Source organism: Sinohyriopsis cumingii, chromosome 1 (assembly GCF_028554795.1).
Source record: "Sinohyriopsis cumingii isolate HCF-2022 chromosome 1, ASM2855479v2, whole genome shotgun sequence".
NCBI lineage: Eukaryota > Metazoa > Mollusca > Bivalvia > Unionida > Unionidae > Sinohyriopsis > Sinohyriopsis cumingii.
In genome coordinates, this window is record NC_142961.1 from 26852054 (window position 1) to 26868513 (window position 16460).

Below are 16460 nucleotides of genomic sequence, written 5' to 3' on the forward strand. Positions count from 1 at the left end.
GGTATTACATACAACAGGAGACAAATAATGAACTCCAATAGATGTCCCCAGGACAAAGCACTGAAATATCTGTTTCATCCACCAAGGTGTAGATAGGGTTAACATATCAGAACCATGGCTAACAAAGATGGTCATAATATCACTCAACATCAACAGGCAATAGACAATCATTCCCACAGCTTATATATAGTGTTAGACTCATACCATATATGAATAATACTGTCTCATCACCTGATGAACAAATGTCAATTGCTTGCATACACTCAGAATGACCAAGTCAGACAGTGATTGCTCATGATGTTGTCTTTATGTAATATAGAGTTGTAACAGCCACAAATAGGATTTTAAACCTTACCATGCCTGCCCAGAAAGCAATAAAGATGATGAGGAAAATGATGTCAGTACATCCACGATTCTTGATGGGACTTGTAAGGTCAATCTTGTCCTCCTTTGTCTCCTGCAATGATTTGAGAATATTATACTGTTAAAACTTCACTCATTTTACAAGATTCCACAAGGTCTGACAGTTATTTTACAGACTGAATTTGCTAGAGTACGATGTACACCCAACTGCATACAGGATCAACCCTGATCTTACGGTATTTTATGTGACGGCAGATGTGCATCTACAGTTTGCCGTTTGACTAGGATTTAGCAGTATATTGTGAAGACACAGATGGGTTTATGCTGTTTTCTGTGCAGTATGTGAATTAAGCGAGTTACAAGTCTGTACTGTCTGCTGCTTGAACTAATCTACTGGTGCATTATGTAATCGCAGATATGGGTCTACACTGTTTTCTATACATTATGTAATGGCAGATATGGGTCTACACTGTTTTATATGCAGTATGTAATGGCAGGTATGGGTCACAGTTTTCTATACATTATGTAATGGCAGATGAGGGGCTACACTGTTTTCTATGCATTATGTAATGGCAGATACGGGTCTATACCATTTTCCGTACATTATGTAATAGCAGATATGGGTCTACACAGTTTTCGATACATTATGTAATGGCAGATATGGGTCTACACTGTCTTCTGTTCCTTATGTAATGGCAGATATGGGTCTACACTGTTTTCTGTACATTATGTAATGGCAGATATGGGTCTAATAATAATAATAATAATAATGAGGACCTTGTATAGTGCCTAATCTTTAGAAGCTCTAAGCGCTTTACAACATTAGACAACACCTATAAGATAAAAAACAATATTATTAAAAAAACAAACAACATGAAATTATAAAAACATTAAAAAATAAAAAACATGCTGAGAATATTTCAGGTAGGAAACATTATTAGGTCTTTAAGTTTGTTCTTGCAGTCGAAATAAGTGAGTTTTGAGAGCCATCTTGAATGTGATCACTGTGTCTTTGTGTCTAAGTTCAGTGGGCAATTCATCCCACATTGCTGGGCCATGGTATGCAAAAGAACGCTGTCCATATGACTTTGTTTTCATAGTGGGAATAATGAGTATACGATTGTCAGAAGAGGAGCATAAGTATCTTGCTGGTGTGTACACATGGGTGAGGTCAGATAGGTATGTTGGACTGGCGTCCGACAGTGAAATGTAGCACAGAGAAAAAAATTTGTGTTTGATTCTGGTTCGAATGGATAGCCAGTGTAGGGTACAGAGCAGCGGGGAGGTGTGCTCTGATCGTGGTACTCTTAAGTATGATCCGTGCAGCTGTGTTTTGAACTTTTTGAAGTTTCTGGAGTAGATATTGAGATGAACCAGACGGAATTGAGTTACAATAGTCCAGTCTTGAAAGTACTAATGAACACACAAGTGTTTTAGTGGCATCAACTGAAAGATATTTGCGAATTGAGCTGATGCATCTCAGCTCAAGATATGCAGCCTTGCATATGTTCATGACATGTTGGTGCAATGTGAGAGTACTGTCCAGAGTAACACCTACGTTTTGTACTGATTGTGTGAATTTAATGTTGGCATTACTGATATTTATTGTTTGAGGTAAAGGATGTGAATGAGAAAGTCTTTGTGTTGTGATCAGAATGGCCTCAGTTTTATCATTCATCTGCAGCTTGTTACAAGTCATCCATGATTTCACATCAGAAATGCACCTCTCTACACCCTGAATGGTAGCATCAACTTCAGCTGGGTGGCTAGATTTGTATATTTGGGTGTCATCAGCGTACAACTGGTGAGATACTGGATGATGATCTATGACACTTGAGAGTGACTGAGTGTATAGAATGAAGAGAACAGGTCCAAGAACAGACCCCTGTTGAACACCACAATATAGACCAATTGGGCTGGAGTGTATTCCATTTGCAGATACAATTTGTGTCCTGTTGACCAAGTAGGACTTGAACCACAGGAAGGCTGTATCATGAATGCCAAATACATGCTGGAGACGGTGAAGTAATATATCATGGTCTATTGTGTCAAATGCTGCAGACAAATAAAGGAGGGTGAGGACTGTAATCTTTCCGCTATCCAAAGCAGAGAGAATGTCATTAACTACTTTTAGAAGAGTAGTTTCTGTACTGTGGCAAGGGCGATATGCAGATTGTACATTGCTAAAAAGACCATCTGAATTTAGATGAGATACAGGCTGGGATAGAACAACCTTTTCTAAGATTTTTTAAATGAATGGGAGATTAGAAACTGGGCGGTAGTTCTTTAAATCGTTATGGTCTAGTGTTGGTTTCTTCAGCAGAGGCTTTACAATGGCAGTTTTGAAAATGATGGGAATTCCCCAGATGAGAGAGAGGTATTAATAACATCAGTTAGTGAAGGCAATATTGGATCAAAGCACTCAACACTGTCTTCTGTTCCTTATGTAATGGCAGATATGGGCCTACACTGTTTTCTGTACATTATGTAATGGCAGATATGGGTCTACACCATTTTCTGTACATTATATAATGGCAGATGTGGGTCTACACTGTTTTCTATACATTATGTAATGGCAGATATGGGTCTACACTGTTTTCTATGCAGTATGTAATGGCATATATGGGTCTACACTGTTTTCTATACATTATGTAATGGCAGATATGGGTCTACATTGTTTTCTATACATTATGTAATGGCAGATATGGGTCTACACTGTCTTCTGTTCCTTATGTAATGGCAGCTATGCGTCTGCACTGTTTTCTGTACATTATATAATGGCAGACGTGGGGCTACACTGTTTTCTATGCAGTATGTAATGGCAGATATGGGTCTACACTGTTTTCTATACATTATGTAATGGCAGATATGGGTCTACACTGTTTTCTATGCATTATGTAATGGCAGATATGGGTCTACACCATTTTCTGTACATTATGTAATGGCAGATATGGGTCTACACTGTCTTCTGTTGCATTCTGTAAAGTCAGAAAAGGGTCAAATCTGTTTGCTGTTTGACCCTAATCTACCTGCACATTATGTGATGGCGGATACAAATCCAAGCTGTTTGCTGTTTGACCCTAATCTACCTGCACATTATGTGATGGCGGATACAAATCCAAGCTGTTTGCTGTTTGATCCTGATCTACCAGCAAATTATGTGAAGGCAGGTATGAGTCCACATTGTTTGTTGTGCTGTCAGTGAAGGCAATGTTGTACATAAAGAGAGAACTGAGCAATCAGATTCATTCCTATTTTTGACTCATTCTTATTTTTCATGTTCTTGTTGTAACATCAAGTCTGCAGACATGTTTTATGTTGTACTCAGATACTATTCGAGAGGAAAAGCATTTGTTTGGACCTTTCAATGGAAACAGAAAGTGCTCACTGGACTATGATATTCTGAAACTACTGTCAATATTTCAAAGGAGTTCTGATTTTGGTAATGTCATGATTCTTGGTAGACCAGTAAATTTCCAGTTCTACAGTTTATACAAAACTTTTCATTATTTTGGACTTTAATGTAACTCTTTCAGGAATATTTTGGATTCACTTCATAATACCTTAAATTCCTCTCATATTTTCATTTACGACTTTGATAATTACACTGTTACGTTTTACATAAATTGTTGGTTTTATTTCATTCTGTTATTTAGTTTATGACCACTGAGCCGTGACAACATACATACATAAACACACACACACACATACACAAACCCAAATTTTTACCATTTTGCCACCACCACCCCATCACCCTGCTACCTGATTAGGCCATCTTTACATAGCACAAGCGACATTATTATGGGAATCTCAGTGATAAGGCTGTAAACTCAGGCAGATAGTTTACTGTTATTTAATCATACTTTCAATTTTATTTCTTTTATGAATATGCTTTGCTATTTTTTAATGTTAAGTAGTCTAAACTTAAAATCAGTAAATTTCAGTGCAAAATTTAGATCAATAATTATAATATTATACAATGCCTACTGCAAATCATGGCAAGGCTATAAAAAGCAGTGCACACCACTATCAAATAACGTAACATCAAATTTTCATTAGGATTCAACAAGATCCATATAGGGATAAATAAAATAACGATGAAAGACTCAATCACCCCAATGTATAATTTATAAATACACTACAGAAAACAAATATGATGCAAAAAAAAGATTTAGTTCAAATATGGATATGCAGTCATCCCTTACAATAATGGATCTGAGTATTAGAGATCCAGAAATATGCATGTATTATCAAAATTGTCTGATCCAATTACATGTGAACTGAGAAAACTTTATTTTTAAAACTGCTACTAACCAATCACTTATTTAATTTACCATATATGCTCACTTACAAGTCAAATCCAACTGCAAACAATATAGACCCTAATCTGACATCACATTATGTGCTTGCAAATCAGGGTCTATGTTGTTTGTTCTACTTATTGATAACAAAATATACAGACCCAGAACTGATTACACATTATGCAATGGCAGATCTGGGTCTGTGTAGTTGGACAGTCCTCGATGTTGTTTAACACATATTAACCCATGGAAGTTCTTGTTGTTTTCACCTGAAATTTGATTAGGAAACACATTTTGAAAGCTATTTCTGAATAAATCGTAAAACAACAACTTCCAGGTGATCTTCCAAAAACACACTGCCTAGTTGTGTTAGAAACATCGTTTTTCATTCTCTATTTGGCTTGCGCATGAGCAGAAGGGTAAAAGTTGGGGTTCTTTTTTCTTTTCTTTTTTTAAGGAACCCATTATTAGCGTATCGAGACCACTCTTTATTCCAAATGCCCATCTTATCCTATTTTTTGCAAAGGTTCATCTGTCTGTTTGCAGTTTATACCGGTCTGCCTTAGATCTGATACCAAAAAAGTCTAAAATCTGGACACAAAATCAAATTCCGACCACGGGCAAATTTTGGGCAGAAAAAATTGGGTCCAAAAAATGAGGTTTTTCCCTCTGTATTTTGTAGTGCAACTAGAAATTCCAGATTTTTTGGTATCATTGTAGAGCTACATCTGTCTACCTTTCTATAATACCACCCACTTTAGTGTATCATACATGACCTTGACGCTACAGAGCTCAGCAGTAGGCTACTACCTCCTGCTATGTAAACTCGTCACTAGGGGTTAATGTGTTACAGCTGCCTTCTTACATGATGAAGTGCTGTCTTCTAAACAGGCTTTATGTAACTGGTGTTTCTCATTTAAAAGTCTCTGTTTGGCAGCAGCATTATCATGAAACCAATTTTGATGTTTACATGTGGTGGGACCAAGGGTTTGGATGGAGTTGAGTAAATGGAGTAAATGGAGTCCCTGAAGGATGCCCCATTTTCTCGAGTTAACATCAATTATATTTTGATGGCTGCACATTCATCAACAAATGCCAGTTTTGCAACCTCAAAATTCAATTATGAGAAATTAAGCTTTTGGGGCACTTTTTGCCCTGCGATCATCTGCTAGGCTGAATCTGGATATTGAGCTTCGATACCATAAGCCTGTGGTCAGTTCAGCATTCTGCACTCATTGCAGCCTTTATCACTTACACATCCTACCTGTCTCTTCTCCTGATGATGACAAAGACAAAAACGTGCCAGCGCTTCAAGTGTAGCTGCATCCAAGACATCTTTTTGCGATTTGGTAGGCAGAAGACTGTTAGTGCATTTCCTTAGTAGGACAAGTCTATTGTTGTTGCATTTGCCAAAGCCACTTATGTCAATGACACCTGGCCATGTCTCCTGATTCGTGCCAACTCTACCACTGAAGTCACTATGGATGATGAACCTGACTGCCTTAGGCACTTCTGAAATGAGATACTACAGCTCTTCCTAAACTTTTTCTTTGATCTCATCTGGGTTGGTCATAGTGGGTGCATAGGTGTCAATGATAGCTAGAGTCTTTATCAGACAGTGTGACTCTTATCTACATCAGTCTGTCATTCACGCCCTTTGAGAGATTTGTGATCTTGCTGACTAGCCATGACATGATTGCAAACCCATTCCCAGCTTTACATTGCTCTTCTTTTAACTTCAACCAGTCTAAAATATGGTGTAGCCTGCTGCAACTTCAATAAGTTGTCCTTCTTCATCTATGTTAATTTCACTCAGGTCTGCTATCTGGATGTTGACTCTAACCAGCTGTTCTTCTCTATGGTCTGTCAGGATGTTGAATCTAACCAGTTGTTCTTCTCTATGGTCTATCTGGATGTTGAATTAACCAGCTGTTCCTCTCTATTGTCTGTCTGGATGCTGAATCTAACCAGCTGTACTTCTCTATGGTCTGTCTGGATGTTGAATCTAACCAGCTGTTCTTCTCTATGGTCTGTCTGGATGTTGAATCTAACCAGCTGTTCTTCTCTATGGTCTCTCTGGATGTTAAATCTAACCAGCTGTTCTTCTCTGCTAAGGTACTGTCCACCAGTAAGCATATGTTCCAGGTACTGATGGTGAGATGCATCACTTTTGTCTTGTTAGGTTTTCAAAAGCTGAAGTGGGATCCCCATCAGCCATGGTATGCTGACCAGGACCAAGGTGAAGCAGCCAATTTTTAGGGCACCTTTTCTAGCCACTTCTTCATGCTATGGAGGGACATAGTGTGATCCTATAAAGGGCTGCTCAGTCATCCATGAGGCTGCCAAATTCCACTGTTGCTTCATCCAGTGGAAAGTGACCCTATACCCTGGAACCACCTGTATGCAAGTCTGCAGCTATAGATCCAAATGTATCCACACCTGTTACTCTGTCACGTGCCCATCACAACAGGACTTGAGGATATCTAGCAGGCGAAGGGAATAATTTCATGACAAGTGCCCGAGTTAGACTTAAAGTGAGGGAGAGTTGCCTTTACTCTCTGTCTAGGCTTGTCTGCATCCATGATGGTGTCAAGATGTCTGGTGACAAGTCTGGATGCAGCAGATGAGATGATCAGGTAGACACCACAGGAACTATTCTCATGAAAACCCCTTGTCAAAATGACATTCCCTTTAAAAGAAGTAGCTAAAGCAAAATGTTCAAGATGAACACATACTGGACATCAGATCAGCACCATTTTAATAGATGAACAAAATATTATAAGTCCTTTAGTGAAAACACAGTGATGACCACTCATTCATCCAGGAGAAGTAGTGATAATAAGAGTTTACTGTTGACCACTGTGGCAGCCATATTGGACCCCAGATCAGCACCCTTCTTATTTATGAACAAGTAGACATCCAAAAGAAGTTTTAAGGTGGAAAATGCATGTCTATATGAGGAATAGCGATAACAAACTACTAGATGGCTGATGTGGCAGTGATATTAGACTTAACATTGGCACCATTTCTATTTAGTACCAAGTTAACATCATGTGAAGTCTTTATTAAAACATGTTGCTATGACCATCCATTCAGAAGTAGCAATAACAAGATTTTCAATTGGCACCATTTCTATTTAGTACCAAGTTAACATCATGTGAAGTCTTTATTAAAACATGTTGATATCACCATCCATTCAGAAGTAGCAATAACAAGATTTTCAAGATGACCACTGTGTGGTAACCTTATTGGAGGTCAGTTTAGCACCATGTTAATTTAAGACCAACTGGACATCATAAAAAATCTATAAGTGAAAACTCCACATCATTATAACTTTCAATTTGGGCAGAGTTTCGATAAGCAGATTTCAAGATGGCTGCTGTGGTGGTCATAGAGGACACCAGATCAGCATACTATACATAATAATAAATTATTTAGGACCAACTATACATAATAAGAAGTCTTTGAGTTTAAAACCCTTATTGAAACAATCATCAAAAATTGTTGGAAAGGTAGCAATAAAAAGATTTTTGAGAGGGCTGTGATGCTGGTGGCCATACTGGGCATCATGTTTGGCACATTTTCATTTAGCGTCAACTAGACATCATAGGAAGTCTTTTAGTGTATTATGTAGATATGACCATCATTCAGGAAGAGTAGCAATAACAAGATTTTCAAGATGGCCACTGTGGTGACCATATTGGATAAGCAGAGTGAAAGCTCAGTCAAATAACTGTGACTCTGGGTCATAACTGTATAATAAGCATGGATGTGTGATTCTAGTAGACCTAAATACGGTGGATCTGTCTTTCTGAAACTGGATTTGTAGAGGAAAGTATTTGTAAACATGGAATTTATTCTGTGTTAATATGGATTGGAGTGGAGTGTACCAATATCAGATAGCTAACTATTTTCTGCATCTTTTATACAATATTAATAGAAAGATGCTCTTGTATTAAAATGAGTAGTCTTTGGTGAGGGTGACAAAATGTTACAATACACTGCCATTGTGCACAAATTCCACATAAAATAGAGAGACCATTTTCAATCGAACCTGTATTAGACAGTCATACTAGCATAACAGGTCAAGGGTGGTGTCTTAAAATTGGGGGCTGTAGGGACCCTTGGGAATGTAGCTGCTTCATAGTGCTATGCCACCATAAAGTAGACCTTCAGGAAGTCGGATTTGATTGTATTATGACTGCTATCTTGATTTATTCACAATTCCATTACAATATAAGGATTATATTTTTCTTATCACACAGAAGTCCAGAATCAAGTAGCACATCAAAATACAATCCACACCAAAATATTAAAATTCTCTTCATAAAGTTATGTGTATTATATCCAATGATTCCATCTACTGGTTTTCATTTACAAGAAAACCTTGTGTTAACCACAGTAAGCATTTCTCTTCAGGTCAATTTATTGGAACTTGTACAAATATAACTGAGGGAAAGAGACCTTTAAATGCATGTCCTGTCTGAAAAAGATCAGCATCTGCTGCCATTTACTCAGATTTATCTGTCACAGGCAGTGCTTTCCCTCATTGTCTCCATTGATATATGGATGGTTTGTAAACTGAATGCTTAAATTAAGGATTTGGTTTTTTCTGTATGGAGATTTTGTGAATTATCTTGAGCTTTCAAACCTAAATGTGTTATCAGCTCTAGATCTGACTTGTCTGTGCACATATGTATGTATGTATGTATGTATGTATGTATGTATGTATGTATGTATCTATGTATCTATGTACACACACACACAATCAGACTGCTGGTCATTTTTATTTTTTGCCAAATAGGAATACGGTGACCAAGTATTTGTGAAATTCAATTAAAGAAACAAAACAATAAATGATATAACAAATGTGACCAAAAAGAAATCACTGATATACCTACTTATTAACTGTATCATAAAATGTATCATTTTCAGTTCCAGATTTGCTGATGCTTCAGCATTTTTAATGTCCTTCCTGGCTTTCTCTATAATTAATTATTTTAAAGCATTTTTATTTCAGAAAACTAATCTAAAAAAATTCATCCAACAATAGTATTTTTTAATTTCATTCTGCTGTTTAAAAAATAAAGCAACTGACAACAATCTCACTTCCTACATCAAATAAAGTCAAATGGTGAGTTGTTTTTTTTAGGACATCCCCAAATAAGTCTTGGAGGACAATAATGAAGCTTGGTTGTTGTGCTGTTAATATCTCTTTTTCTTAATTTCAGGCCTTGGATACTCATACATGTATTTTGTTGTAAAATCATCATGTGCTGACCTACCACAACACAACCTAGTGGTATGAGGGACTAATGTATTATTTGGATTAAGATTACAGACCCTGTGGCAATCATTTAATTACTATACATTTACAAGTCCTAGAGATAAGCTTTCACTACTCTTTTGTCTTGTGTACTGTGTCCAGAGTATGTTCCAATGTTTCAGTTAATACCTTTGATCGGCCACAAATTGTTATGTATATCTATACTATGTGTTTAACTTTTGTCCATGATTGTAGATTGTATTTTTCCTTCACTGTAGATTGTACTTTAAGATAATGTAAACATGCCAACATAGCCTTTGCACCTTAGAAGGTTCTAGAATGTGCACCTGCTTCCTGTCCTGTTTGTAAGTTACAAAATAAGTTACTTACTGATATTGAAGTTCAAGGTCTAGCCATATAAATTTTGATGGGGAAAATGAACCAAGGCAGAACAATGAAGTAATGTGGGGGGGATTTTCAAATGCATTGTTTAAAACAATTAAAAAGAATGTCACAAGTTGAATTACTGACAATACTTGTTCCAAATGTGATTCATTCCATAGAAATTTCACAGGTACTTCCAGCTGTCAAGCGTGGAATGTTAGCACAGATTTTCGCACCCAAATTGATCAAACAATGTAGTGGTGCAATCTAAGTGTCAACACTTTGGTCGAACTTATGAGTAAATCTTGTTGGTGTTGTAATAAAAAAGCTGACTGATATGATGCCAAAGTCCGAAATTAGAAGAAAAATTAAAACAGTCATCTGTATCAACAATACAAACAGTATGTTTTGTCAAAATGATAACTTTAAGTGAGTTGATTCATCATACTGATTGGTGACAGGATTACAGTGTGTCAATGTTTTGCTTTTAAAAAACTTTGCACTGAAATCCTTAGTATATGATATGGATATAAATTTGGTTTGCTGCTACCATCTGATGACACCTAAAGTGAGGTCAAAACATTTTTCAAAGAATATATAACTTCAATGAGCAGATTCATGTGTGTCTGTCAAATGCATCAAAATGTACTGTTGAATATTCACACATCAGCATGGATAAATCTGTTTTTTTTTAATCCAGTGTCTAGAGGAATAATTAATGCCAGCATGGATAAATGTGTTCGTTTTCAGTACAAGTCACACAGGTATTGTAGGCATTCAACACTATTTCATTAATGGGTGTAATTTTGTAGAATTTGATTCTACATACCTTTAAGTGGCAAGTATTCGCTATATTTGGATTTGTATACATCTATATTTCTTTGGAAGGTCATTATTTAGATGCCCCAAGATATGCATAAGGCAAAATCAAAGTTAATGTACGTATACATCTTTTTGACAAAATGAACTGAAAGGTGTGATCCAGTACAATTGGGATTGAATGTTGCACACTGATATCACAATGAAAGCTATGCATATTGATAAACAAATTTGTACTACCCTCGACTGAGATGATTCCTCTCAACGTGCTCTTATTTTGACCCAAGTTTAGTACATGGCTACCATTGTAAAAGTACATCAATAGATAATTTTCGTCTGGAAGTCTCTTGGTGATGGTTAAGGTGCAGGGTATTTAATAATCAAGATTGAATAGACTTTGGTGAAAGAAAATTAGTGTTATATTTTAAAAGAAAAATTTATATTTAACTTAAAATGAGTAAATGTGCATATATGACCCATGTGACTTGTACTAAAGAAGGATATTGCCAGCATGGATACATTTATTAATTTTAATCCATGGACTAGAAGGATATTGCCTGCATGGATAAAAGTGTTGTTTCTAATCCAGGGACTAAAAGAATATTGCCAGCATGGATAAATGTGTTAGTTTTAGTCCAGGGACTAGAGAATAATTCCAACATGGACAACTGTTATTTTTAATCCAGGGACTAAAAGAATATTTCCAGCATGGATAAATGTGTTAGTTTTAGTCCAGGGACTAGAGAATAATTCCAACATGGATAACTGTTATTTTTAATCCAGGGACAAGATGAACATTGCCAGCATGGATAAATGTGTTAGTTTTAGTCCAGGGACTAGAGGAATATTGGCAAGCATTTGCAAATGTTTACTTTTTTTTTTTTGGAGGGTGCTCTCCCTGGGTGATCTTTGCAGACCATTTAGGGAGGCCCTCCTGCCCTACTTGTGGTTGCATGTGCTATATTCTTTCTTTATTTATAGTTTTCCATCTTTTTATGATTTTCAAATATGTTTGTATACATTTTTTTTGTATTTTTTTTGTTGAACATAAGGTGAATATTCTATTCAATACATTCATCTTCCAGAAGGTAGGTTTGATTCAGTTTTGCCTCTTCTTCTCTCTTTTGTCTCTTCAATGCCCTCCTTCTGCATCTGTCACTGTTTATTTCCTCTTCTAGCGATGTTGTTGGTTGGGGTTCTTTTGATGTTTCTTGGATTACTTCTACTGGTTTTCCTGTTAGTTGTTGTGCTTGCTGTTGTTGTTGAAAGGGTTTGTTTTTGTACTAATTGGTGTTGTTGTTTCTCTTGTTGTTTTAAGCTCTTATTTTCTTGATTTTCGTGCTGATTTGTTTGTTGTTTCTCTTGTTTTTGTTGCTGTTGTTGGAGTTTTTTTTGTCCATTTTGTCCATTTTTTTGTCTTTGTTGTTGTTGTATTTTCCCTTTTTGTTGTTTTGGTTCTTGTTGTTGTCATGATTGTGATGTTATTTTTTCTTGTTCTATTTGATGCTGTTGTTCCTGATCCCCTCGTTATTGTTGTTGTTGTTGTTGTTGTGTTTTCCCTTGTTGTTGTTTATTTCCTTGTTGCCTCATAGTTGGGACAATTTCCAATGTAGATGTGTAGACTTGTTCTGTGTTTGTTAACAGGTTTTCTGGGTTTTTGGGGCATCTATGTGGAGTGTGTCCTGTCTCTCCACATCTGTTGCACTTTCTATGGTATATACAACCCATATATCAAGCTTTTGTCAGAAAGCCATGTAGGTAGAAGGCCCTTTTGATCTCTCTTAGTTTTGTTTTTTCAACTTCCAATATTCTGGTGCCGTTGTATATATTGAAACTGGAACTGTCGCTAGCCTTGATTTCTCTACTCTTATACTGAATTTTTTCTCGAATCGGTCAACCGTTTCTTCCAGGGGTATTTCCATAGGGATGTCCAATAAATGTAGTTCTCCTGTCTGTTTCTTGATCTTTTTTAAAATGGGTGCTGGTTCTTTAACTATTACAGTTTCTCAAGAAATACTTATTTCTCCAAACTGTAAAGCCGGTAATTTCCCTCTTGGACGTATTATGTATCCCTCGTATCCTTTTCTGTTGATGGAGTAGATTTTTTCTAAAATGTCCGGGTTCATGATTTTGAGGGCTATTATTACTGTAGATGTATTCGGAACTCTTTCCCTCGGTATATGTCTCATGTCTAATTCCTGAGTACCTTCCTGATATTTGCATTCAATAAAAGACCCTTCTTCAGTCTCAATTCTTCTTGTTTTGAAGAACAGTTCTAGTTTCCTTAATGCATTGTGAGCCTCCGCCATGTTTCTCGCTTTTTTCCTTGTGCGTGAATAGTGTTCACTCTATATTTTCTCCTCTTGTATATCTGTGTAAATTCTTGTTTATGGTCCTATATTAACAAATATAAACCATCGATTCTGTATTCTTAAAAATTATAGTTTTAACATTTTTGATTCCAAAGTTTGATGCTCCGTATTTCAATGCTCTTGGTTGCAAATGTTTACAGGCAGTAAACTAAACTAAGCCATTTACATGTGTAAATGTTGCAGTGTTATGCCAACTGACAAATACTTTTACTGCTTGATAAAACCCTTAATATGCCTGCATGATAAACAATGTATTCAAGGTCACCCTAGCTCAGTCATTCACTCCTTAACTTATATGCCCAATGATATGGGATCTCATATTTTTGCAATTTTCTTAATTGTGGCTAATATTTTTCAAGATATTTCTGATTATTCTTTACAGGGAAAGACACAAACTCTTGTCATGCCCCTATCTCAAATTTCTATTTTTTGGTAAGCAAAAGCAGCTTTAAATTCCACATTTTCTTAGCAAAGCATCCTGTTTCACGCAAAACTCCTTTTCAAGATATGTCTGATTAAAAAATGTTTCACCTTATAGTGAGAAAAAAAGAGTAAATCAGAAATGTGCAAAGCTTTTATTTCCTTTGGGAGAAATGAACAAGCATTGAGAAATAATGATCTAAGGAAAAATGGCTTTCCGGAAAACCCCAAGATACTCCACAAGAATCATCAACTATTGCAGAGTGTGCCACGTCAGAATTACATTACAGATCTCCATTGATTTGCAACTAAAATCTAATCTCTAGCTGACCCTTTTTATTAGTGACAACTGAGCAGGAGTTTCCTTCCATCATTAAAGCACACTTTGTAAGCCAAGCATGTCCTGCTCAAATAATCTGGCTTTAGTTTAACTCAGTTATTCCAAAATCATTTCTCCCCTAATGAAGTTAGGACCTGTGCTGGAATATAAAGTGCTTAGTTACAGGCCATGATGGCACCACCGGTCTTCAAATGTCTCTCGTCTCTGAAATCAGTACAATAGAAGTGTGACATCAGTTAGCTCAGGATCTGCCAGTCTTCATTATTGGGATTCTGATTATAAACCAGAAAGACCGAGAAGTTCAAGAAATACAGCTGATATGCCATTGATACTGTCACTGGCTTTGTTTTAGCTATGTACACATAGGTTTCAATGCTTTATCATTTTCAACTTAGTACAGCAGACTTCCTTAAACCGAAACATGCCAGGACCAAATTTTTTAGCTGTTTCACTAATATTAAAATGGCTTCATTAGAACCAAAATATGAAGCCACTGTCCAGAGGAGATCATCTTTTCGAGAGACCAGTTTAGAGAAGTTGCATCTTGTTGAAATCCAACCTTTCTGGCACAGCATAATGGTCAGCTTCATGTCCAATAGGATCAGAGAGTCATTCCTACCAGAGACAGCTAGGTACAATTTGTAGAGGCATCAAAATGAAAGAAGAATTTTGCAGAATGTTAGGTATTGCCTATGAACAGTGTAATGATGCCTCAAGAACTTTCCACTCAATATCAAAGAACCATGGCAGCAAAGCTGACAGTGTATCAGACTTCTAATCCAATGATCAGTAGATCTATACGGTGCTGCACCGTGGCCTTGAAAAAGGCACATACCTCATATTTCCTCAACATGATATAGTCAAATGAAGTACTGAAAGTGCCATTAAAACCCAACTAACCAACTAACATCAACATAATATCTGTACAAAATTTCTTAACATCAATGATACCATTGCAATCTCTGATATATCCTGTTGCCTTGAACTGTAGGTAAGACACAATTTAGAAAACAAAGTCATTTAAATTAATGTTCAATACCCAAATAGACACTGGTAATGAGTCAGCCATGCGGGTTTTGTGATGAATAATGAGTGAGCCATGGGGGTTTTGTGATGGCTCACCTGCCTGACAACTACCTAAAAGTCAAGTTCAAGAGCAGTTGGCAAAGATATCAGGATTAGTAGGTGCTTTTCATCAAATTTCTTTAAATTCTGTTGACTGGTTATAGAAAAAAACTGTTTGAATGTTTGTTTACTATTTTCAAGTATATCTGATGGCAGATCAGCATCATCTGTATAAAATCTCAAGGTTTTCCAAAATCTGTATAATTCCTGCCAAATTCTTTTTAATGGCTTTTGAGACTAGGTAAATTGAAGGTGTGTAAGTATATATGTATCTCTGTATCTGTATTTATGCACTTATGTAGATATATATACACAAAAAGGTCATTCACATACTAAAGCATTTTTACTTCTCATTACTCAGTCAATTTCCAGAGTTACAAAGTCCTATATTACAAAGCCTTTTCATTTCCTGACTTGCCCAGTTCTATAGTAAATGTCAGTTCAATAGTTAAGATTATTTATTTCCTGACCTGATCAGTCCTAAAGGAAGGCCTTATTGTTTTCTGACCTGGTCAGTCCTATAGAAAGCCTTTTTATTTCCTGAAACATCATGTCCCACAGAAAAGCCTTTTTGCAAGCCTTATTATTTCCTGGCTTGCCCAGTCCCCTAGTAAGCCCTTATTTTCTGACTTGGTCAGTCCTATCGAAAGGCTTTTTTGCAAGGACCATGCTCCATTATTAGTGGGTTTTTTAAAAAAAATTGCCTATGATTTACCATAAAGCTGATGGTTTATTTACTATAAGGTAGTTTGAATACTTTATTATTTTTATTGAAACATTAAAATCATAACATTAAAATAACATTAGGTCATCTGCCTGTCAATATCCTTTTCATGTTATTACTATTTTTTTAATAAGATAAACAAGTCATACCTGAGGGCTTCACAAGAATGGACTGATGGAGAACATGTCTAATGACCAAAATGCTGCATAATACGCTGGCAGGTCTTTGTCTATGAGACCCTGTTAGCACATTATGGGATAGAACAGGGTCTGTGTTATTTGATTCAACTGAAATCCATGTATAAATGGTATTTTATGACAGTTCAACTTTTTTATTTAGATTTTAA

General features: G+C 36.3%; 1 protein-coding gene across 11 annotated transcripts in view; it reads right to left on the minus strand.

The window, feature by feature from the left end:
- Positions 1–16460, minus strand: part of LOC149806581 (choline transporter-like protein 1) — a 209556-nt gene that overhangs the window by 77997 nt on the left and 115099 nt on the right. For all 11 annotated transcript variants that reach the window (XM_089954977.1, XM_089954968.1, XM_089954995.1 and 8 more), the window contains one exon: positions 356–457. In XM_089954977.1, the coding sequence (XP_089811103.1) occupies positions 356–457 (102 nt within the window). The remainder of the gene's footprint in view (positions 1–355; positions 458–16460) is intronic.